Consider the following 24,571-nt stretch of genomic DNA (forward strand, 5'->3'; position numbering starts at 1 on the left):
AGGATAGTTGTATTTTGAAACTACTCTCAAGATTAACACAAACGTAACTTTATCATTAATTTAAAATAGTGAAGTGTCAAATTGTAGTTAGTTGAAATTTCTCATTTAACATCATGATTTTAAAAAAGAAAAGTGAACTGTACCAACCACTAAGTCTTTAGAGTTAATTTATATTAATAAATTAAAAATCATCAAATGAATCATAATTAATTAAGTTTCACTGTTTTATCATTTTTAAAATTATATTTAAAATTTCATTTTAAAGATTATTTTTAATTAATTAATAGAAATTGATGATAATGAGTGAAAGTGAATATTTAATAAAAATTTGAAGTTAAAAATGTAAAATTTTGAAATCTAAATCCCAAATTAAATAAAACTCAAATCTTAAGAGTAAAATTGTAACAATTTAAAACTGAGAGACTAAACAAAATTCAGAACTCAATAACTAAGGGAATGTTTGGGGCAAGGGTTATCATCAAAATATAATAACTACCTCTGACTAGTCAGTAAAACTATTTCAAAACATTCAATTAGCTATGGTCAACATTACTCTATTTTACATTTATTATTATTTGCTACTGTGTTTACTATCTCATTTTCAAACTAAAATAGTTTACCCATCAAACACATACTATTATAACCTAAACTAAAATAATCTACATCCAAATGTAGATTATCATAACCCAACTATAATAATGGCCTTTTAAAACTTACTCATCAAAAGAAAAAAGAAAAAGAAAAAGAAATAGAGAACGGGCCCTACTTGCAGTCTTCACAACTAGCCTAAAACCCAAAACCCTCCTTCCTCTTGTCCTCTTGTTCATGTTCCTCCAATTTGGGTTTTGAATCCCATAGCTGCCATTCTTCATCAAATTCTGCTGCTTTGAAATTAATCCCAGAAAGAAGCATTCAAAACCATGTCAGAAGGCAATCAGCAGCTACAAGAACGGGAGACGGATGATGCTGAAGCTGTAGCTCTCACTGATGCTTCAGACATATGCGCCCAACTCATGGAGCGCTATGCCAAGTCCTCCGCTTCACAGCACCGCCATCTCCTCGCTTCCGCCGTCGCCATGCGCTCTATTCTCCAGTCCGAGTCCCTCCCCCTCACCCCTGCCGCATACTTTGCCGCCGCTATTTCCGCCATTGATAATGCTTCCGCTTCCGAGGCCTTCGACCCCACTGCCTTATCTGCTTTGTTGTCCTTTTTAGCCATTACGCTCCCCTTGGTACCGCCTAGGGGAATTTCTGCTCCAAATGCTAGCGAAGCGGCGGGCGTACTGGTGGTACTGCTGGGGATGAAAAGCTTGACTGTGTCCACCGTGAGGGCTGCGGTGAAGTGCTTGGGGATTTTGTTAGGATTTTGTAATTTGGAGGATTGGGCTTCCGTACAGTTAGGATTCGATACTCTGTTGAAGTTTTCGGTTGACCGACGTCCCAAGGTAAGCATTTGATTTGTATTTCATGTGAAAATTGATTTTCAAATTAGCTATGAGCGGCTGCTCAGCATAGATGTTTCTCTAAGGTTCAAAGTTGGTAGAACAAATCATTGTGATCAGTTGTTTAATGTAGCTCAGGGGTTGATAGCCTTGATTTGATATGCACATTATTGAATGCAGGTTCGACGTTGTGCCCAAGATTCTCTTATTACGTTTTTGAACTCTTTGAAGCATTCTGCTATTAAGAAAGAGGCCAGCAATCTGGTTTTTTCTCTCCTGAAAAGCTGCATGCCCTCGGCTATTAAATTAAGTACCATCACCCCTGTTGATGGGCGTGAGGAAGATAAAGAATCACATGGTCAACATCTTGATGTCTTGCACATACTGAATCTTATCATTCTTGCCATTCCATTACTATCAAAAAAAGTTCGTTTGAAAATTCTTAAAGAATTAATTAAACTTGTAAATCCCCAGTTTTCCATAGTTACAGGGCATAGTTTCAAAGCGATGGAACTTATTTTTAAATCTTCAAAAGCTGGAGTTGTTGCTTTGGAGGTGGAAAGCATTATTGTTTCAATTGGCTCATACCTTTCTTTGGGAGATAAGAACCCCTTGGACACGGTTCTTTCTGCTACTACGCTATTGAAATGTGCCATGGATGCAGGAGGTTCAAGCATCGCGAAGAAAAATCTTCCTGTAGTTTGTGGTTATATGGCAGGTACGCTAAGACTTTCCTTGGTTCATTGTGAACTCGAATCTTTATTGTATTTTATCTCTCTTTAAAAAATAAAAAAATAAGTAACAAAAAATTTCATTAAGGAAATGAAAAGATACTGATGCTCAAAAGATAGGAACTCCAAAATGAGTGAAATAAAGGAAATCTCCCACAGGAAGTGTTTACAAAGGATAAAGGTAAACTGAAAGTATTCCAGTTTAAATTAGTATCTTGAGGAGAGAAACCATCAAATGAGTGTGAAGCAGAACACCATAGAGAAGCTTTGAGATGGGCTTATTCTAAGCGATCTAACCCAGAACAATGTGTCTCTTCAAAGCTCTGAGAATTCTGAAACCAAGGCCTTTACTGCTTTGAAATGACATTGGCAAGTGCGAGATACAATGGAGTAACAAACACATGAGAGGATGAAAATGACTTTTTGATCTTAAAGAATCCAAAGGCATTCAATTTTTTTTTTTCTTATATTAAAAGAAGATTAAATTACATGTTAAAAAAGAACATTAGCATTCTTTTGTTTTTTACCCCATAATACATGCAGACACCCATGTCAAAAGGCAATCAACAGCTAAATGAAAGCTCCCCCCAAGTACAATGGTTACATGCATAAATTGTAAAATATGTGAAGTTCTTAAGTTGATATCTTAATTGAGTGTTGAAAATTGTAGAAAATACATATGTAAATGAATGGATAAAAAAAAGTTGAGCAAACAAAAACATACAACAGAAAAGCAAACTTCTTTAGGTTGAAAAACTGCACTAGACTCCTCTGACTTAATAATTCAATGCTGCAGACCAAACACAGACTTGTTTAACCAACTCAACTCTGTACCTCAAACACAAACATATTGACTTGACTCCACAAAGATATTAACTCCATCCACATATTAAACCAACTCAACCTAACTCAATTATGCACTTGAACACCAAATATACCCTTGTTGGATTTTAATTAGTTTCAATTTCGATGATGTGTTAACTAAAAGTTGCCTTGTCCTACGTACTTACGACTAAGGCTTGTAATCATTGCTTTGTGGATTACTTTTGTTGGCGGTTTGTCAATTTTATTTGTGATATATTCACCACCTGTGGTTTTGTCAGACACATCTTTATGTGTTGGGATTGTTAACTTAATGATGCAGGTCTTTTAGCTTCCGATGCGAGTAAGGCTTTACATGCTTCAAGTGTATTGAAAGAGTTAATACAGGATTATGTAGATCAAGAATGCTTGATTGTTAAAGATTCCCGTCTAGAAGACTGCAACTTGGAGAACATCGAAGTACAAGCCCTAAAGTCAACGTGTTCCATTTTTGAGGATGTCCTTAATAGCTACGAGGGAGATCTTGGGAAATATATTTTGGATGTCATATCTGCTTTGTTTCTCAGGCTAGGTATGTCTCCAATATGACATAATAGATTATAAATCTTATTTTAGTATTTATTTCTTTTGTGATTTGGTTACTTAGTTGCTTTAAAGTAAGATCTAGCTGCAATTCAACAGAGGTAGTTATTGGAAAAAAAAAATTAAAATTAAAATTTGAATTTATTATTATTGTTTCATTCATCAATGAAATTGTTTCTTATAAAAAGAAAATTGTTATTTTCACACCGTTTCAAACATGGAATACAAACGAGAACTCCTCAAGAGGAGCCCAATTAACCCAGAGAACATGAAATCTGATTAGGGACCACAACACCCCCACAATCTTTCAACCCCTCCAAAAGTTATGTGATTTCTTTTTTCTCAAAGCCCCACACAATAGCACAAAGACAAACACACCAAAGCTTGCTTCCCTTATCTCATAAGGGTGTCCAAGGTTGCGTTTGAACCGTTATAATCATTTGTGTTACTTTCTCCTTGTTTTTACTTTCTTTAATTGCTGTTAGTTTTAGTTCTGCTGCTATAGTTTATACTATGATTTGCTACAACTTTTAATGTGTTGTGAAGTTACTATTTGATCAACTAAGTATTTTTCATTTTCATTGTAGGAACAACTTCTTTCATCTATATGAAACGTATTTTGCTCAAGCTTGCTGATTTGATGAATATCGCAGGGAATATATCTAACATCGATAATGTAAGTGTAATCAACATTAAGGGACTGTTTAGAAGACTGTAATGTAATAAGGATTACTGAGAATCAGAGGAGTGTTGGAATGCGTGAGAAATCGAGGCGGAATGGAAATGAGATCGTGAAACGTGAAAACGGTGGGAAAGAGTGTTGAATTAAAAACTGTCGGAACGGAATGAGTTTAATATTACAAATAGGGCCCATGACACTCAATTCAAACATGGATTTTGGATTATATTACAATTGAAACTCATTTCATTACGGGCCCCCAAACAACTCCTAAGTGTTAACATCTACATGTTCCTTCTTACCTAAACAAATTAACATTTGCATATCATGTACCTGATAATTGAAACCAATTGTTAATATCCTACAAGTTTCTCAAACCTGGTCACTTGTATCTAATGTCGATCACGAAAGTGCTAATTAATATTAATTTTTTTAAGTAACAATTTTTTTTATGAATAAATTATAAAAGAGGGGGAAAAACCTCAACTAGAATTAACGGGAGTTGTAGAAAACTCTTTCAGTTGGAACTTGAAGATTTTACAGGGTTTGAGGGATAGGTTTGGGATATTTTGGTAAAATCAAGTTAATCTTGGTTAATCCTTATTAATTACATTTTAATTACCAAATTAGTTTTTAACCTTTTTAGTTATCCTTTTAGAATTCTTATAATTCTTCTATAAATAGAGAGTCCCCCTTTGTATTTGATATATTCTCATTCATGATAAAGACTTTGTTGGTTTCTTGGAGATTTCTCTCCTGTTAGCATTTAGGCTACATCAATTTGGTATCAGAACATTCGTCTGGGCCAAGCTGACGGCTGTCGGTGAAAGTCTAGGAAACTCCCGACGATGCTAATCGCTAGAGGGAGCTTTGTGAGTTGTGCTCGTTGCCGAACAACACATACCTAACTAGGGGGAACCTTTTAAATTCAAGAAGATCAAGAAGAAGCTTGAAGAATCATCCGAGAATGGAATTTTATAGAACTACAATTTGGGACAAAAATTATTATTTTTGTTATGGAGAATAACCAAGAAAGACTGAGAAATATTCAAGAAAATTCAAGAATTGGTCCTACAACAATTATGATGATGAAGCTTATTCAATAACACCTAATTTGTATATTAATTTGAAGTATTGGAAGAAATGAAGAAAGGAGCCAAGAAAATCCAACGTTTGTGGGGAGAGATGACTCAAAATGTGGAGCAACTTTTAGAACATTTGCTAGAATTTAAAAAAGAACATTGGCTAGAATTTGCTAGAATTTTCGATAACATAGAATTTGTTCTACTGCAACCTAATGATCCATCGTAGGAGAAGACATAAAATGACTCATAATACTCACAGAATAAGCAATATCTGGTCGTGTCACTGTTAAATAGTTCAACGTTCTAACTAATCTTCTATATCTCCAGGGTATTTAAATAATTCTCCTTCTCTAGCAAGTTGCAAATTTGGTATCATCGAAGTACTACATGGTTTGACTCCTAGTTTTCCAGTCTCAGTCAACAAATCAAGTATATTTGCGTTGTGACAGATAACTACCTTTTTTGCTTCTCATTACTTTAATACTCAAGAAATACTTCAATTGTCCCAAATTTTCGGTATGCAATTGACCCTGAAGGAAAGTCTTGAGAGAAAAAATACTTGATATATTATTTCTAGTGATAACAATATCATCAACATACACAACAAGCAAAGTAATAATACCATTGTTAGATCGTCAATAGAATACAAAATGATTAGAAGCACTTTTTTTCATACCAAAACATTCGAGTGCTTGACTAAACTTACCAAACCATGCACGGGGACTTTGTTTTAGTCCATACAAAAATTTTCGAAGGCGACACACCTTATCACTCTTCCTCTGAGTAACAAACCCAGGTGGTTGCTCCATGTAAACTTCCTCCTGAAGATTACCATGTAGAAAAGTATTCTTAATGTCAAGTTGATGCAAAGACCAATTGTGAGTAGCAGCCATGGATAGAAATAGTTGAATGGAAGTCAATTTAGCAATAGGAGAAAATGTATCAGAATAATCAGTCCCACAGATTTGGCATAACCTTTGACAACAAGACGAGCTTTCAACCGAGCCATTGTTCCATTAGGATTGGCTTTTATAGCAAACACCCATTTACATCCAATAACCTTCTTTCCTACTAGACGCGAGATTAAATCCCAAGTACCAATATCATCCAAAGCAGTCATCTCCTCAATCATTGCACTACGCCACCCATAATGAGATAAAGCTTCATGAACAGAGTGAGGAATAGAGATGAAATCAAGAGATTTAATAAAGGAATAGGTGAGCGAAGACAACCGGTTATACGAAACTAACAAAGAAATAGGGTAAGTACAAGTGCATTTACCTTTTTGAAGGGCGATGGGTAGATCATCACTCGATTCTGGATCAGATGTCGAAGAAGCCATCGGTGTAGGACATGTGTCTGAAGGTGGCTGTGGAGGACGCCTGGAGTAAACTCGAGTGGCAAGTAGGCGAGAAGGAAGAGATACAGAAGAAGGTTGAGTAGGAGATAATGTGGAAGAGGTAATCTCATAGATAAAAAGATCACCCTCATTTCCTTTAAAATGACTTGACGGTTAGAGACTAAAAGGTATATCTTCAAAAAACGTAACATCGGGAGAGGCAGGATACGTATTAAGAATAGGACAATAACAACAATAACCCTCTTGAACACGCGAATAGCCTAAGAAAATGTATTTCAAAGATTTTGGATCTAATTTGGTACGATGTGGACGATTATCTCGAGCAAAACAAACACAACCAAAAATCTTAGGGGCAATAGGACCCAAAGGTTTCGTAGGAAAAAGAGTACGATGAGGAATCTCTTCATTGAGGACAGAGGAAGACATTCTATTAATCAGGAAGCAAACAGTGAACACTGCATTAGCCCAAAACTGCTTTGGAACATGCATTTGAAAGGATAAGGAGCGGGTTGTTTCAAGGAGGTGTGTTCTTTCTTTCAGCAACTCCATTTTGAGATGAAGTGTCTGTGTAAGTGGATTGATGAATGATGCCATGATCACATAAGTAAGATCCAAGTATATGAGATAAATATTTACCGGCATTATTAGTGCGCAAGGTTTTGATAGAGACATTAAATTGATTTCAGATTTCAACATGAAAAGCATAAAAATAAGACAATAACTCAAAACGATTTTTCATTAAATATAACCAAGTCACACGGGAATAATTGTCAACAAAAGTAACAAAGTAACGAAAAACTGTTTGGGATATGACTGGACAAGGACCCCAAATATCATAATGAACTAACTCAAACGGAGCATTGGCTTGTTTATGGACTTTAGGATTAGAACGAAGGCGATGAAATTTAGCAAATTGACACGAATCACAATTCAAAGACGATAAAGAACGAAATTCAAGATAAAGTTTCTTCAACACGGACAAAGAGGGATGGCCCAGACTACAGTGAACTGCAAATGGGGATGTAACTCTCCAGAGCAGGCTACAACTTTTGGTATCTAGTGGTAAAAAATGTAAATGCCCCCCCTCATGTCCTCTACCAATAATTTTCTTCAGGGAAAAATGAGACAACAATTAAGGTTCTGTGTAAGTTGCCTAATAAAAATTAAATTAAAAGACAATCGAGGCAAATGTAATACAGGGGACAAAGAAAGAGATGGGGTGAGAGAAATGGTGTCGGATCCAAGAATAGAGGAAGTGGATCCATCTGCCAAAGTGATAGATGTGGATGGGGCAGGAGACAAAGATGTAGAAAATAAGTTAGAATTACCTGTCATATGATCAGTGGCACCTGAGTCTATGACCCACTTGGTAGATGATGTAAGAAGGCATTTCGAATTACTTGTCTCAGCAATGGTGGTAGTAGGATTTGATGAAAAAGATGCCTGCAAGGATTCTTGGAATACTTGAAATTTAGTAAAATCGTTAGCAGATATGGTAACAGACAAGCTATCTGAGCATGTTGAGATTGTTGAGCCCTGTACAACAATTTTTGACAATTATGTTTCAGATGTCCTGGCTTATGACAATAGTGATAGACAATTTGTAGAAATCTGATTTTCGATTATCATAACTAGGCTTATGAAAATTGTTGGTCATCCCTGGAGTCACCCGAGAGTTATTATTCTTGCTTATAAGAGCACTACTAGGTTGAGAAACAGACAGACTAGATTGAGAACTCTCAATACGAAGAACACGACTGAAGGCCTCCTCTAATGACGGAATTTCAGAATCAGACAAAATCCGTGTTTATTCCAATTTCAGGTGAAAGTCCATTAAAATTAATTATAACAACCATCTTTTCTTGCTTTGTTGAACTTTGACATCTAAGCTAAAATGTAATAATAAGGCAAGTTCGGCAGCTGTCTTCTTAAGCCTCATAAAGTAGCTTGTAACAGACTCTGCTTTCTAATCGGCTCGAAAGAATTGCATACAAACTTTAAGCATTCGATGGACGTGTTCTTTTCTCGAGTACAAAAATTCTAAGAACTCTAAGAGTTCCTTAACAAAATTACAATGATCTACCAAACCAACAACCTCACTCTCAATGGAATTCTTAATCTGAAGATAAAGTGAAGCGTCATCACGAAGCCAATTTTTTTTCTTATCATCTTGTGGTGGATTCTCAGTTACATGATCGTCTATATCAGTACTAAGTAAATAAAACTGAATCGTGCAACGCCAATCATAGTAATTAGCTCCATTTAACTTATGTTATGTTATCTTTGATGCTAAGGGAATTAGATACAATCATATGCTTCATCTCATCCATTAAGAACTAACACACAATCCTACATGCATAATTAAACAAATCAGAATCGAAAGCAAGGTAAACGAAAGAGTGAAACAACCCCAAATTAGACAAAACAGTCACAAATCCTAGGAACAAAAGGGAATTTTCCAAACAGCCTCACACTCGAGTAGATGTTGATAGAACCAAAGGCATAGATGGATTGAAAAAGACAACTCGAGACGAACCCAACTGATGGAAGCGGAGAATATGGCTTCATGCGCTCCCATGCGTCGACGTGTGGCAACAGAGTAATTCGATCTTGCGGTGCATGTACCTTACGCGCGGTTGTTTCCGATGAACGTTGAAGACATACTAAGGTGGACGGTGGCCACACTCCTCTTGAGGTGGGCGGTGTCAATAAACGGCTAGTTGAAATTGATGACCTAAACTCAAATCTTAACATTGTGAGAACAAAGCCGTCAAAGAATATTCTAAACCCTAAACAAAGAATGCTCTTATATCATGTACTCTGTACTTTTGGAGAATGAATTTCTTATTATTTAATTAGACAAAAGATACATATATATAAGTGAATGAGAAATCCTAATCTAGGATATACAAAATTACGATAAAGAACAATTGTACATATTAATTTAAATATAAATTATAATACTATCCTCCATCTCATCCAACTGTGTTATTTGAGCAACAAGAGAGGGAAGTTTAGATGTTTCATTACGATGATTAGTATTCTATTCACGAATAACAGATTTTAGTCCTTGCAGCTTCATCATTAAACCATGACTTGGCCATTTAGTGATTGAAGATAGACCAAAGGAAAGTGGTCTGAAGTGGTGTGATCAAGGTGTTTAACAGATATCGAACTAAATTTTCCAAGGCAGCTTCCAGTCAGTAGAAAACGATCAAGGAGAGATAGATATTGAGTAGGACCAGAGCTAGACCAAGTAAAACATCCATTAGATAGAGGGATATCCCGCAAATGATAATGAGATTTCCATTGATTAAAAGTAGGCATACTATAGGATATCGTTCGATTATGAGATTTCTCCTAAGACCATTTAATAACATTAAAGTCGCCACCAATAATCCAATCGTCGCCTTCTGACCTAGCCAAATCAAGTTCTTGCCAAAAATCAACTCTATAGACGTTGTCCGATGGGCCATATACAATCGAAAGCCAAAAATGATAACCATCTACCAATGAAAAATGAACAGATAAAGAAAAAAGGCCCTGAATAACCTCATGAATAGAAGAATTAGGCTCACTCCAAAGAATAAGAATACCCCATAGGAGTCGATGGCATCCAATGCAGTCCAACCAATGTAAGATGAGGTCCAAATATATATAATCAGAAGCATCCACAGTAGTTAGTTTTGTTTCTTGTTGGAGAACAATACCAGGGTTGTTCTGTTGCATTAGCTTTTTAACCAAGTTCGTTTCCTCCAAGAATTTAGACCTTGAACATTCTAAGAGAGGAACTTCATTGTTGATCTGATGGACCCTCCCTAATGACCAATGCAACAGTTTTGTCATAATTGATCGATGAGTGAAGACCTTGCAATTCTCTTTGGAATTTTGGTTTTTTCCTTGCCATAGAGGTTGTTTTTTTGGTTGTAGGAGGAGGGTTTGATGGAATTGCCATAATGCATAAACCATGGGTTGAAAGTAAAGTAGCTAAATCACTTAGGCTGAATGAAGTGGAAGGAGAGGGTTGAGGGAGCTGTTCATCAAAAGTTTGAGGGGCAAGAAAAGATGGATCAATGGCCTGGGTAGAAAAATGCAGAAGTTCATCAGATGGTGGAGAAGATACTTGGTTGGACTTAAATCAGTTGGGATGGGGGAAGGGAGTAAAGGGGCAATTGGCTTGCTTCTTCCGGTTGGTCTCCAAAAATGGCCAAATTGAGGGGCTGAGTCGTAAATTTGCTACCTTTGGTGGAGCTAGATAAATAACCTTCAGTGTCAGATCCAGTAAATGGGAGTTTTGGTTTTTGGGTTGATATGGAAAAGGTAGTGCCAATGTGGAGTGTTGTGGGCCCTTATTGGAATGTGACAGAGGAGAGGGTGGGCTAGGAAAAAGAACGGGAGGCTGATTTTATAGGGCTAGGGTTTTGTTTTGGGAAACTAAAGGAGGAAGATGTCTTGGTATAATGGTATGGATTAGTTGGTTAGAAGGGGGTGCAGGGGGGTCCACCACGGGTGTGATAGGGAATTGGTTTGAATGCTCTTTTATTGTAGGAGATTCGGTTGCCGGTTCCAATAAAGGGGAGAGAGAGTGCGAATCAAGTTGATGAGATTCAATGGCAGGGGATTTACCTTTTTCAACCACCCGTGATTTATGGAGATCCCCAATCAAAGCGTCCTCATTAATGTTGCTTTCAATTTTCGTTTGTGAATCCCTTTGACGACCTTGTACATCGGCAACCACCACTTGAATTCAAATCACGAGTTCCTCGTCGGCCAATGCCAAAGGGATCTATAGCTCATGTGGGATGAAGCCTTTGGCATTTTCTTTGACCTCTGGCCACACAAAAGTGAGGATTAAACCCCGTTCAGTTTGATTAGAAGGGTGTAGGTAGCCCCCACAAGAGTCGCCAATGAATTTAAAGATGGCTTTTGTCCGGAGAGTTGTTGGGAGGTTGTATACATCAATTCACCCACTCATGGAGGCAACCATTTTCTGTTTAAAAGAGGATGGGGAGGATGGTGGAAGAAACTGAACTTTTCTCTCATCATTAGTTGTTCATTCGGTATGTTTGCAAAGATTGTGAGATGTCCCTGAGTCGTAAACGTGCAGCAAGGCCTTATGTCTGATAGTGGGATGATGGTGCAGCAGATTGCATATGAAGAAAGGATTACTTCACAAATAGATGGCCAAGAGTCGCTAGACTTATATTGTTGGACAATCACCATTGAGTTCTAGTTAAATTGGGGGTGAATGGTGGCTGAATTTGGGATGAGATTAAAACGCTTGGGTGGGTCTGTAATCGTGTTTGGCAAAGGAGGATGGTTGTTAGATTTCACAGTAATGTTATATGATTGTGGCTTCGATATAGATGCAGAGTTAATGGGTGGTGGAGAATTCCCAGGGTATTCTGACACCAAAGAGAAAAAGAGAACCATCCTCTTTTCTTTTCCATGGATGGAACAAGAATCTTGGAGCGACGGCCGGATTGTCCTAAGATGGTAAGTTCTGCAAAGTACTCATTCGCATTGCTATGTTTTTCGAGCCAAAGAGTATCACCTTCATCACTCAATTTCGTAAAGAACTTATGATTGCAGGGGTCTTTGAAGAGAGAATTGAATGATGAAGGAAGCCACTCGAGAGTCTTCCATGAAATATAGATCGAGTGGATGTTTGAATGGGTTTGATCAGATAACTTGAAGTGTTTGCCATTAGTTGGTGCAATCGGAGAGAGGGAGAAAACTTTCTGATCAATGTGAATTGGTTGGGTAATCGTTGGAGATGGAGGGACCATGGTGGTCGGAACTATATTTGGAAAAAGGGGACTTGGGGAGGGAAGAGGAGAGAGGAGAGAGGAGAGAGGATAGAGCATTTTCATCATTTATGGTTTGTAGCATCAAGGCAGGGCAAAATTATGGTTGAAGCACTGTAACGACATCTTCTCCAAGGAGTGAAATAGGAATGCTTTGTGGATAGGATGGAACTAATTGAAGTTGGTTTGACTTTGAATCGGGCTTCTCTGACGCTGATTTTTCTAGATGTAAGATTGGCTGTTACTTCAAATCCCCCACATTTGTCCCTGATGAATCTAAGCATGTTGTATGTCCAAATTTTTTGAAAAGGATACGAGCTAATGCTCCAAAGTACAAGAGAGTTATACAAAGAGCATGAAGAGGAAACAAAGGGGGATAACCCGTGCCTACTAGATAAGAAATAAGAAATAAGAAAAGGATCAGGAAGCGCATTCGGGCATCTTAACTAGGTTGACACCCCCTTTGCGCCTTCATCATGTCCATACAAAAGTACAACTTCAAGAACGAGGATGAACATCGGAGAAAAAACTAAAACAAACTTAAGGCGCGGGGAAGATAAAAGGCTGCCAATTTAAAAATATGTCTTGTATTGAAAAGTCATCAAATTCAATGTTCAAGGAGCACCAAGCTGAAGCATTCCTTTTAGCTGAATCGAAGCGAACCTCCCAACTTGTTTCAGCATCATGGAAAATTCTCTGATTCCTTTCAAACCAAATATCTGCTAGAATGGCCTTAACCATGTTGATCCACAGTAACCGTGGCTTCTTTGAGAAGGAGGGACTCGAAAGAAGATAAGTTATATTGCCTCTGAAGCAATCACCAAAAACCCCAACGAAATTGAACATGTGAAAAAAGGACCACCAACACTTTTCTGCAAAGGTACAGGTGAAGAAAAGGTGCTATAAATCTTCACTGCCATTTTGCATAGAGGGCAAGCAGAAGGTAGTAAGGCAACCGATTGTAGCTTTCTTTGCAATACCATGGAGCAGTTTAAAAGACCAAAGAGCATAATCCAAATCTGAATGTTTACTCTCCTTGGGCTCTTAGATTTCCAAAGAGCTTTAAAAAGGGAGATGTCCATTGGATGCTCCGAGGAAAGGTGGGCTGTGAGGGACTTAATTATGAAGGAACCTGAAGCTTCCAAAGACCAATAGCGGCTGTTCGGGCTTGCTAAAACTGATATTTCTGATAAGGCAAGCATCAAGGCTTGAAAGTGTGTGATCTCCTCATCTTTTAGCAATCGATGAACAATGATGGACCAAGAGCTTAAGGAGTGGTCCCAGTGATCAACTATGGAGCCCCTTGGCAATAAGGAAATCCTAAACAGTGAGGGAAAAAGAGTGGACAGTGTAGAAGAATCTAGCCAAGGATTTGTCCAAAAACTGACTCTAGTTCCATCTCCAACAATAAAGGGGACTAAACCTTCCACTTTGGACCAGCTTTTAGAGATATTTATCCACGAGCTTCGCAAACTATTCCCATATTTTCCAGATGAATGCCAATAAAAAAGGCCTTTGCTGTGGATGTTGGCAATAACCTTCCACCAGAAAGAATTCTCCTCCTTCATGTAGCGCCAACCCCATTTGGCGAGCAAGGCCTAGTTTTTGACTTTGAGCCCTCCCAAACCGAGACCTCCATTTAAAGGAGACCAAGAAACTATGTTTCATTTAGCCAGATGATTGATTTTGCTTCCTTTATGGCCTTCCCAAAAGAAATTGCGGATTAGTCTTTCTAGGGCTGAGACCACTGAGTCCGGCATTGAAAAGATAGACATGTAGTACGTTGGAAGGTTGGAAAGAACTGAGGAACAGAGTGTTGCCCTGCCACCTCTTGAGAGATTGAACCGTTTCCACTTGTCCAGTTTTCGGTGAACCTTTTCTAACACAGGCTGCCAAAAGGAGGATTGCTTTGGATAGCCTCCAAGAGGCAATCCAAGGTAAGTGAGGGGAAGAGGTTCGGCCTTACAATTAAGAAGGCCAGCCATATGAGACAAATCCCTTTCTTCTATGTTAACACCGCTGAGGGCTGACTTTTCCCAATTTACCTTCTGACCCGAACACCATTCAAAAAGACTGATTGCTTCTTTCAGTTTTAAAAGCATTTTGTTATCATATTTGCAGAATATGAGGGTGTCATCAGCAAAATGAAGCAATGGAACGTGAATCATCTCCTTTCCAACCACAAAGCCTCATATACTCCATTAACATACAGCTTGTCAATAATAGATCCTAACACTACTTAATAAGATAAAAAGGAAAGGGGACAATGGATCACCTTGTCTAATGCCTCTTGAAGCAAGAATGCGGCCTCAGGGTCTTCCATTGATGATGATTGAATATTTTGGGTCTTGAATGCAGCCCAAGATCCACGAAATCCATCGGGAGTCAAATTTTTTTTCAATTAAGATCTTCTCTAAGAAGGACCAATCCACCGGGTCGAAAGCTTTCTCCATATCGAGTTTAAGGATCCAACCCTTTAGCTTTTTTGCTCTTTACTCCTCCACCACTTCATTAGCAATCAAGACAGCATCAAGAATTTGTCTTCCTTCAATAAAAGCATTTTGAGATGGGCCGGTGATGTAATTCATCACTTTCTTTAGGCTTTCAGCAAGTACTTTTGCCACTACTTTGTAAGTTAGCGTGGTAAGGCTGATTGGCCTAAAATCCTTGATGGAAACTGCATCTTCTTTCTTTTGGATGAGGCAAATGAAATTTTCTCTTACACAAGCATTCAATTTGCCACTAAAATGAAAGTCTTCAAATAACTTGATGAACTTATCCTTGACCAAAGTCCAAAACCTCAAAAGAAACTCCGTAGTAAAACTATCTAGTCTGGGAGCTATGTTTTTCCCCCAAAGATTTGATAGCCATAACAATTTCAGCTTCCGTGAACTTTGCAATGAGTAAAGCATTCTGAATTTGAGTAACTTGGGGCCAATTTAAGGGGGCTGGTAAGTACCTGATTCCTGGGGATTTTGTGTAGAGGGTGCCATAGAAGCTTAGAATAATACCTTCAACTTCTTTAAATGAGTTTGTAGGCACCCCTTGATCATTGAGGAGCTCATTAATCTGGTTCTTCCTTTTCCTTGCTGCCAAGAAACGATGAAAAAAGCTAGATTTTTCATCTTCCAATTTCATCCAATTCAGCTTACATTTCTGTATTAGGTCCCTTTCTTTCAGCCTATAGATGCATATCAATTATGTTTTTAAAGTGGAGATGCTGCCTGCCACCTCAAAATCCCAACCCAATGATTCAATCTGAACTTCTTTTTCGGCTATTTCTTTTGACAAGGCCAATTCCTTTTGGGTTTGAGCTTTTTGGTAATCTGCTGACCAGATTTTTAGTGCTTCTTTGATCAGTCTTAAATTTGCATTGATGACATAACCTGACCACCCTTTTATGTTGCTGTTCTTCCAAGAATTTTCAATGGAGATGACACACTCTTTGTTGGATAGCCAGCTGTTACAAAATCTGAAAGGAAGGGCCCCAACAAATAGTGCCTACACTTAGGAGCAATGGAAATGGTCAGAAAGTAATCGTACCTGGCGACTCACCCTTGAATTGGTGAATAATTCATCCCATTTTTTGTTGATAAAAAAATCTGTCTAGCAGAGATTTAGAAATGGAGTTTTCTCCTGGACCATGTGAATTTTCCATTTGATAAGGGGATTTCCAGTAGGCTGGCTGAATCAATGAAATTGTTAAGGAGCTTCATTCCTTTGGTGTATCTTCCAATAGGTGATCGTTTATGACTCCAATGAGTTATATTAAGGTCCCTTCCTAAGCACCAAGCTTCAGGGCAATAGCCTGAAATGGCAGTAAGTTCAGGCCAAACATATCTTCTCTCCTTATAATCAACTGGTCCATAAACATCGGTGACCCAGCATATCTTCTTGCATAGAGTACGACATTTGACCGACAGGGAATAGCCCCCTTTAAGAGATTCTATTACTTCTATTTTGCTACTATTCCACATTGTTGATAGGCCACCAGACTTGCCAAAAGATTCCACTGACTCCCAACCAATTTCTTTAGAACTCCAAATAGATTTGATGAAGGCAGCATCGAAATCCTCCTTCTTTGATTCCTGTATGAGTACTAAATCTGGATGCAGGCTTTTGAGTAGTCTTCTGAGTGCAATTCTTTTATTTATGTCTTTGAGACCCCTTGTATTCTAGGAGAGAATCTTCATTGATGGAAAGGTGGGAGGAGGCTGACAGGAGAGGGGAAATTCAGGCCAAGATGAAGCCACAATCCTTAACAATGGATTTTAAGTGGTCTGGGATTTCTGGTGTCTGCAGTGGCGGAGGACAAGGAGTATAATGTTCCAAAGGAATTTCCTTTTCTTCGAGGGAGAATAGAGCCTGCAAATCTAGACTGAGGGCAGAGTCTTGATTTCTTTCAAACTGAGCAGAATTGGGACAATGGACTTCCAGTTCTGCACCGCTTGCACTAAAGGGTGAGTCCAATTCCAAGATTTCTATCTTTTTTGACTTAGGTGGGGAGCAGGGTAAAATCCCCTTGTGAAGGTGTTACTTGATTCCGGGATGGTGAATCTGGAGCGATTGAACTGCTTAGATCGTGGAATGGGGGAGGCTTTGTTTGAAATTAGAGAGGGAAGTTGGATTTTTGTGCAACTAACCTCTAGCAAGTCCGAATTGTTGTCATTCAATACATGATAGGGAAGAACCCGGAACCACCAAAGGTTGCTCACCAGAGTTGTGGGAACTTACTGCCTTTGTGGCCATGTCATTAAGTCCTGTCCATTTGTTGTTGAAGGAGGTTTTTTTCCGGATAAAGAATTTAGAGAGGTGATCCCGAGCATTTAATTGATTTTGACATGAAGAAGAGCAAGCGGGGGGCTTCCTTGAGTGACAGTTAGGATTTTCTTTCGCTAAATTAAAACAGAGGCCTCCCTGTGTTGCCTTTTGAAGACAGCTAACCTGTCCTTTCTCTTGTGACTCTTCAGTTTCTCCTGAGTTATTGGAGAGCAGCAAATCTGTGCCACCCTTTTCTCTACCCTGTGCCTCTTCGATTGCTCCTTGCGTGATAACTCCTTTTTGGAAATTCGAAAGGTCGGCTAAGGGGCTGATACAAATCCGTGACCTTTCCCCTTTTTCTTCTTTTTTTTCGAGAATATTGAGGGAGCCTTTATTAAATACTAAACCGACAGAGTACTTCTCTTTCTTCAATAAAAGAGACTTTTTGCTTTCCCCTTCTTCTACTCTGCTTGACCGGGGAATCCTCTCCGGCTGGTCTGATGGCTGAAAAGTATTTTCTAATGGGACTTTTGGATCCCTCGAGTAACTTGGAATCGACTGAAGGGAAGCAAAAAAGGACCATTCTGGATGTATAGCAAATGAATCAACATCTTCATCCTTCAAAGCTTGATTTAAACAAAATAAATCTAAAGGATTTGAAAAATCTTCAATGGAAATTTCTCTAAAATTGATAACAGGGGGGTCTAAACATTGAATATCACCAAAATTCAAAAAGACACTGCCAAGGCTTTCGTGCTTAACTTCAATAGTCGCCGGTATGTAACCACACAAATTCTTTTTAACTTTGATTTTGGCTTCCTGACAGTTAGTGAGATTAAGAGTCTCAACCGCTATGCTTTCCAAACCGCCAAAGTAGGCTCCGATGGCTGCAAAGGTATTTCGGCTCCAGAAATCAAGGGGGAGATTTTTGATGGACAACCACCCCCCAAATCCTTTCATGATTGATGGTCTACCGTGCTTTTTCGGATTCCATTTCTCAATTAATAAGTGAAAGGAACCAATTTGTTGCCACTTTCCATGAAAATCGATCAAGTTAGCTAAGTCCCCTTGTTCAACTTTGATTAATGTTGTGTCTGCGTGAAGGGGATTTAAAACGACATTAGAGTTGAAGGACCCTCTCAAGACTTGTGCTATTTCCTTCCATTCATTGTGGACGAAAAGCCTTGACACTATCCATAAGTTATGGAAGTCTTCTTGGAGGACATCATAGTCCTTTTGTACCCAGAAACAGAGCTTACTCTGTTCTTTCTTGCTTGGAGCAGAGGGCTGAGGTTGTGACCTGAAGGATTTTTGTACTGGATGCTCTGGTAATGAATCGTTGGAAAACTTTTTGCCATTCACCACTTTTGAGAAACTTCTTGCTAAAGGTCCTTGCTTACTGAACGAACACGTACCGGTTGATGAGGGGTCTGAAATAGATGAACTCACCATTTCCTTGAAATCCTGCCAGCCTGTCTCACCATCACCATAAGGTATATGAATGTTCTTCCTACCTCTTGAAGATGGCCAGACGACACATTCAACATACCACTGATCCATGCTTCGAAACTTTGCTAACCGGATGAAGCCCTGATCTACTCTTTCCTTTAGTAGAAAGAATTCGAACGTTGGGCCACTCAAGAGTCGACAGAGACTGTTGTGCAACCATAGCGCTGAGGCCGAAGAGAGGAATGCTTTCTGGCCTCGCTTCATATCTTCCACCCAAAAACCATTCTTCACCTGCCACATACAAAAGAAATGGTCTGAAATACGACAACTTTTTAGTTCCATCATGGTGAAAACAAGGCTAAAGAGCTCGAGAGGCAGGGGAAAGGCTGCGGGGGAAAGAAGGGGGGAAGAGGGATGGAGGGGGGTCGGCCGGAGAAGGGAGGACGGGGGCTATGTGTGGCTGATCGGAGAGGGAAGGGGGGTGCCGGAGGGCTTGTATAGGGCTTGTCTGTCCAAATGTATTCCAATACATTCTCCATTGGGGTTGATCATTCGTTCCCTTATTTGCTACTGTATTCATTGGATAAAATTTCAACTTATAGTTGCCTATCAACACTCAATACTTGTTTTGGGAAATGCTAGATGCCAAGTTTTGATCGATTCATTCTTTGTTGTCTTGGAATGGGTTGATGGAGCATCATTCTCAGAGGTTGGTAATGAGCATGTCTTTGATGCTGGGCTAGTCAGGATGAGCATACTTGCTTGTTGTCATAGGAGACTCAGTAGAGGATTACCACCATTGTATTCAACTGAACTGATGAAGTGCAGTTATGGACCTGTTCCTCAAATTGTTTAGGCAGACTATTTTTAAGCAGATTTTGGTCTAAGGTTGTTTGGATGGGGTCATTAATAGCTGGGATTTCTCTTTTAGAAGAAGTCTCATTCAATTGGGACCAAAAGAGTGGATTTCTATTGATTGGTTTTTTCTCCAGTTAAACTGAACCGAAGAGTTTAGTAAGCTTTTGGTGCTGGGAAACTTCTATTTGAAATCCTTTCTAAGAAAGCTTATTACGAACTATTGGGTTATTCCTACCGATATTTCCAACATTATTGGAAGAGGAAAGCTACCAGAGTCTCAGACAATTAATTTTCCCCCTCCAGTCCATGGGCCATGGGGGACATTAACATCCATGAAAGAAAACAAACAACATCCCAGTTATTCTCTTCTTCTCAACTGGTGTATCTTAGGAAAACTTGGGCCACCTTTCTTTGCGCTGCCACTACTCCTATGACTGGATGGTGCACTATCTCTTGATTTTATTTGGTTTCTCCCCTGAATGTGCAAGAGATGAATATGATGGTCTAGCTACACTTTAACCATCCTTTTAGAAGAAAAAAAAGAGATTCTTTGATCAGTGTATTGAAATCCTGGATTTGAATCATTTAATTGGATAGAAATAGAATGGATGATAGGACAAAGAGATCGGTGATCTTTGGGCTATGCCACCTTCTGATTGTTGCCTCTGCTGGAAGGAGTCAGAGACTTTAGATCATATCTTTATCCACTGCACCACTGCCCGGTTTCTTTGGGGGGTAATGCAAGTAGTATGGTTCTTTGCTAATTTTACAACTTCTTGGTGGTGTCCGAAGCACAAATTTTTTTTATTGTAATTATAGCCTCCAATGATTATCAATAATTGGAGGGCTTTGATGGTTTAATGTTGTTGGCAGTGGCCTTCTCATCCCTCGGCCTTAGTCTGTTTTCTCTCCATTTTTGTTTATAATACAGCCGTTCTAAAATAAAACAGATCAGTGATTTTTGGAAAAGTAATGTATACTTTTTTCTCCTTGTGGTGTTTTCTATCCAAAGAGTTCTACAATCTCTTTTCCTTATCTTTGTTACTTGGAGCCATTTTTTAAACATTTTTTAATGTCTCCTTGCCTTATTTATTTATTTATTTATAATAAAAATTACTTTTTCATCTTAAATAATGCTGACTTTTACGCTGCAGCTTCAGAACTGTATTGGATCTGCTGTAACCGCAATGGGACCCGAGAAGATACTTACTCTTATTCCTATATCCATAAATCCTGGCGATTTAACTGTGCAAAACATGTGGTTGGTACCAGTTCTACAAAGTCATGTTGTTGGAGGATCACTTGGGTATTATCTGGAATATATTGTGCCCCTTGCAAAATATTTTCAGGACGAGAGTAGTAAAGGTGACTCTTTGGTCCATATTTGGTTGATCTTGAATTTTGTGGGTTGTGTAAGGTTGGGGGAGTGGATAATGTGATCATTATTTTTTTTTCTTTCTCATATTTTACTTTAAGCATATATTCTATTCAATTTTTTTTAAATAAATATTTTGGGTTTGTTGTTTAATTCATTTTAATGGCTCCATTGTCACAGTTAAGAAGATTGCGACATGTAAAAATCTACAGACATGTGCCTGTAATTTGTGGAGATTACTACCTGCTTTTTGCCGCCATCCTAGTGATATGCACCAAAGAATTGGAATGCTATCTGAACTTTTAATTACACTTCTTAAAGAAGACTCTTTTATGCATGAAGATATTGCTGTTGCCTTACAGGTCACACGATAATGTTCATTTTAGTGCTATAGTATATTGTACTGTTTTTTTTTCCTTTTTGTTTTATTTTACTAGTTTGATAAAGTTATGCCGCATAGCTAATTGGATAAAGCACCAATTACTATCCTAAAAGTCAATGGTTTGATCTCCTACCCTCTCCAGTGTAAAACTTAATTTTTTTATAAAGTTGTTATCTTCTTTTAATTTGTTTCGATTGGTGTAGGTCCTTGTGAATCAGAACGCAGTTGTACCAAATTTCAATGATGTATCTGTTTATTCAAAGAAAACGGAGAGCAAGAACATGAAGGCGTTGGTATCATGTTCAACTAAGTTGCTTCAGCCTTTAGTGGAGTTATTTGTTGATTCTGTACCAACAAAGCGTGCACATTTGAAGGTTTTCTTCTAGTGCCTTAGCAATTACTGTTTGAACATAATGAAATACCTCCTTTAATGTATGAGCATGAAAAAATTGCATTTTATTGTCTAAGAATATTGCAATCATTACTTTAGTTCTTAGAAATATGAGGGTGTTTGGATAGAGAAAGGTCTAATAAGGAGATGTGGTTTTAGTGATGCTTGCAGTACGTTCATCTGGGGGTATGACTTTCATCTTTGCTACTCTTAAATCCTTCTATCAACCCATCTTCTTTACGTCAACTACAACTAAGATAGTTTGTTACCAATAAGATTATGACAGGATTGAAGGGATCATTTTGATGAAGATCCTTTGAAGTGTGAATTTTACCTCAATTCCACTCATTATTGACGAGAGAATAAGTAGTACCGAAGACATATCCTATGTTCCATTTACGCCAAGTAATATCAAGGTCTTTAACTTCAAGGATCTTACCCAGAAGATCCCAGTTAATGCTATCAAGAGCTAACCTTCTTTTTCTTAGGAAAAAAGAGCAAAAAAGGAAGAAGAAAGAAACAAGATTATATTGATATAAAAAGCCTCGGAAATGGGCCATCCCCAAAAGCCACTGAATTACAAAAAAAGAGGTCCTAGTTGGCAGTGATATTCACAAGATCGTAATAGGAAAAAATTGTTTGAAAGGGTATCCCAAAAGCTCCTTTCAATTTAAAAAAAGAAAACACCCCTGACCAATAAATTTTGAAAAAATAAAACGCAAACGTCAAGCAGCTTACCTAAATCTACAAGAAAACGAGTTGCCACCCTCACATAGCGGCTCTTTCAAACACTTCTACCTGATTGACTCCAAAAAAGAAAAAAAAAAAATCCAAATTCCTACTATTAGTATCGTTGTCCCTTGCATCTTCCTCTTCCACGGCCACAAAATTATCACCACTACTCCCTCGACCCTCCCCTCTTCAATTACACCCCAATTGCGGTACCCCGAAAAGCTAATGTTAGGCCACCAATTATATTGCAGTATAGTAGGAAGGGCAATAAAGGAAAAGCACGTGTTTGTGGAAGTGTGGCTATTGAGGGTATGTCGGGGACCACAATTAGTTAGGACTTGGGAGAGGGAATATATGTTGGGGTATGGGAGTAGGTCTGGCATGGTCATTTTGGTGTAGGAGTCTCTTTCTCGAGTGCGAGGGAAGGACAGTAGGTCTTCTTGTTTTTGTTTCGCATTGTTCTTATGATCTTGTAATAGCCATTGGTTGATCTCTGATCGAATAAATATCTTGAGTTGGAGTCCTATCATATTGTTATCTGAGCGTCAACCTGGAAAGGAAATTTGGCAAGATGGCTCAGAAGAGATTTGAAGAGAACTTGGAGGTGTTTGATCAATAAATTTCTGGCTTATGAGTGGAGATTCAAAAGGTAATTGAAGAAAATTTGGCATCACTGGCAAAGAGCATCGAAAGATTAGGAGTATAGGCAGAAAAGCATCAGAAGATGTTATTGACCTATGATGCGAAAACGGCGAAAGGCCGATCAATTGTATTAGGAAATGTTGATGAATCTGGAAGCAAAGGGAATCCGGCTGAGGTGAATGGAGAATCGGCAGATGCGTTAACGAATGTGGCGAAATCAAGTATAGACAAAACGAATGTGGCGAAATCAGACATAGACGAAGTGTTGAACGATAGAAGTAAGTTCAAGAAGGTAGAAATGCCAATTTTCAATGGATTGGATTCAATTTTCAGATACATAAGATAGAGTCAAAGAAGATGATGGTAGCGGTAATTAGTTTCGACGGAGCAAGCATTGGATTGGTATCGGTCCAAGGAAGAACATGAACCATTCAAAGATTGGAAGGATTTGAAGCAAAGATTATTGGTGCGGTTTCGATCGATGAAGGAAGGATCAATTTGCAGATGTTTTTTGGCGATTAAACTGGAAACGACAGTAGAGAAGTATCGAAGCCTCTTCGATAAACTGGCGGCACCATTACCGTTCTTACCTAATGAAGTATTGGAAGAGACCTTCATGAATGGGCTAGTTCCATGGATCAAAGCAGAAGTGGAATGCTAGGAGCCTATTGGGCTTGTGCAAATGATGAAGTTGGCCCAACGAGTAGAGAATGTGAGATAACGCGTATTGAAGCAGGCCATAAGCAAAGCGAAGATAAGGCCCAAACTCTCATTAATAACGTAAAATTTATTGTTCCTGTTGTTACGAAAGGAGGAGGAAAGATGATTGAACCTACACTGATGAGGACGATCACTCTGAGAGGTGTGGTTGCGGGTGGTAATCAGCAAGAAGGACCGGTCAAAAGGTTATTTGATGTGGAATTTCAAGCTAGGAAGGGGAAGGGCTTGTGTTTTAGGTGCAATGACCGATATTCGGTGGGACATCGATGCAAGGGTTGAGAGTAAAGAGAATTAAGAGTTTTAGTTGTTCGGGCGAATGAGGAAGAAGTGGAATTCATTGATGATAACGAGTTGCCAGTAGAGGAAGTGGAATTGAAGATACTTGAAGTGGAAGAGGAGTTGAAGCCTGTTGCAGAGTTATCAATTAACTTGGTTGTAGGGTTGTCGAATCTAGAGCGATGGAGTTAAAAGATGCAATCAAAGGAGAGACCGTGGTAATTTTGATTGATTGTGGAGCTGCGCATAACTTCATCTCAGAAAAGCCGGTGTCCCATTTGCAGTTGCCGATTGTGGAGACCTCTAACTATGGTGTTATTCTGGGCTCTGGTTCTGCAATAAAGGGAAAGGGGGTCTGCGATTAGGTGGAATTGTCCATCGGAGAATGGAAGTTGAGGGATAGTTTTCTTCCCTTGGAGTTAGGAGGAGTGGACGTAATATTGGGAACGCAATGGTTACATTCACAAGGGGTACGTA

At 38.7% G+C, this 24,571-nt stretch overlaps 1 protein-coding gene and 1 pseudogene across 3 annotated transcripts in view; both read left to right on the plus strand.

The window, feature by feature from the left end:
• Positions 1-757: 757 nt before the first annotated feature.
• LOC120091675 (ARM repeat superfamily protein) overlaps positions 758-24,571 on the plus strand; it is a 63,689-nt gene continuing 39,875 nt past the window's right edge. For 2 of the 3 annotated variants that reach the window (XR_016524552.1, XM_090307168.1), the window contains exons 1-7: positions 774-1,445; positions 1,623-2,160; positions 3,318-3,566; positions 4,165-4,253; positions 20,731-20,941; positions 21,132-21,313; positions 21,537-21,707. Coding sequence is in view for 2 of the 3 variants with exons in the window: in XM_090307168.1 (XP_090163294.1) it covers positions 921-1,445; positions 1,623-2,160; positions 3,318-3,566; positions 4,165-4,253; positions 20,731-20,941; positions 21,132-21,313; positions 21,537-21,707 (1,965 nt within the window). In the remaining variant the exon portion in view is untranslated. Of the gene's footprint in view, positions 1,446-1,622; positions 2,161-3,317; positions 3,567-4,164; positions 4,254-20,730; positions 20,942-21,131; positions 21,314-21,536; positions 21,708-24,571 lie in introns of all 3 variants that reach the window. The other variant, XM_039049781.2, reaches the window with a different exon arrangement.
• Positions 23,610-24,557, plus strand: LOC150032969 (uncharacterized; annotated as a pseudogene).

The sequence above is a fragment of the Benincasa hispida genome, chromosome 11, assembly GCF_027475165.1.
Source record: "Benincasa hispida cultivar pf3 chromosome 11, pf3_genome.v1.1, whole genome shotgun sequence".
Lineage (NCBI taxonomy): Eukaryota > Viridiplantae > Streptophyta > Magnoliopsida > Cucurbitales > Cucurbitaceae > Benincasa > Benincasa hispida.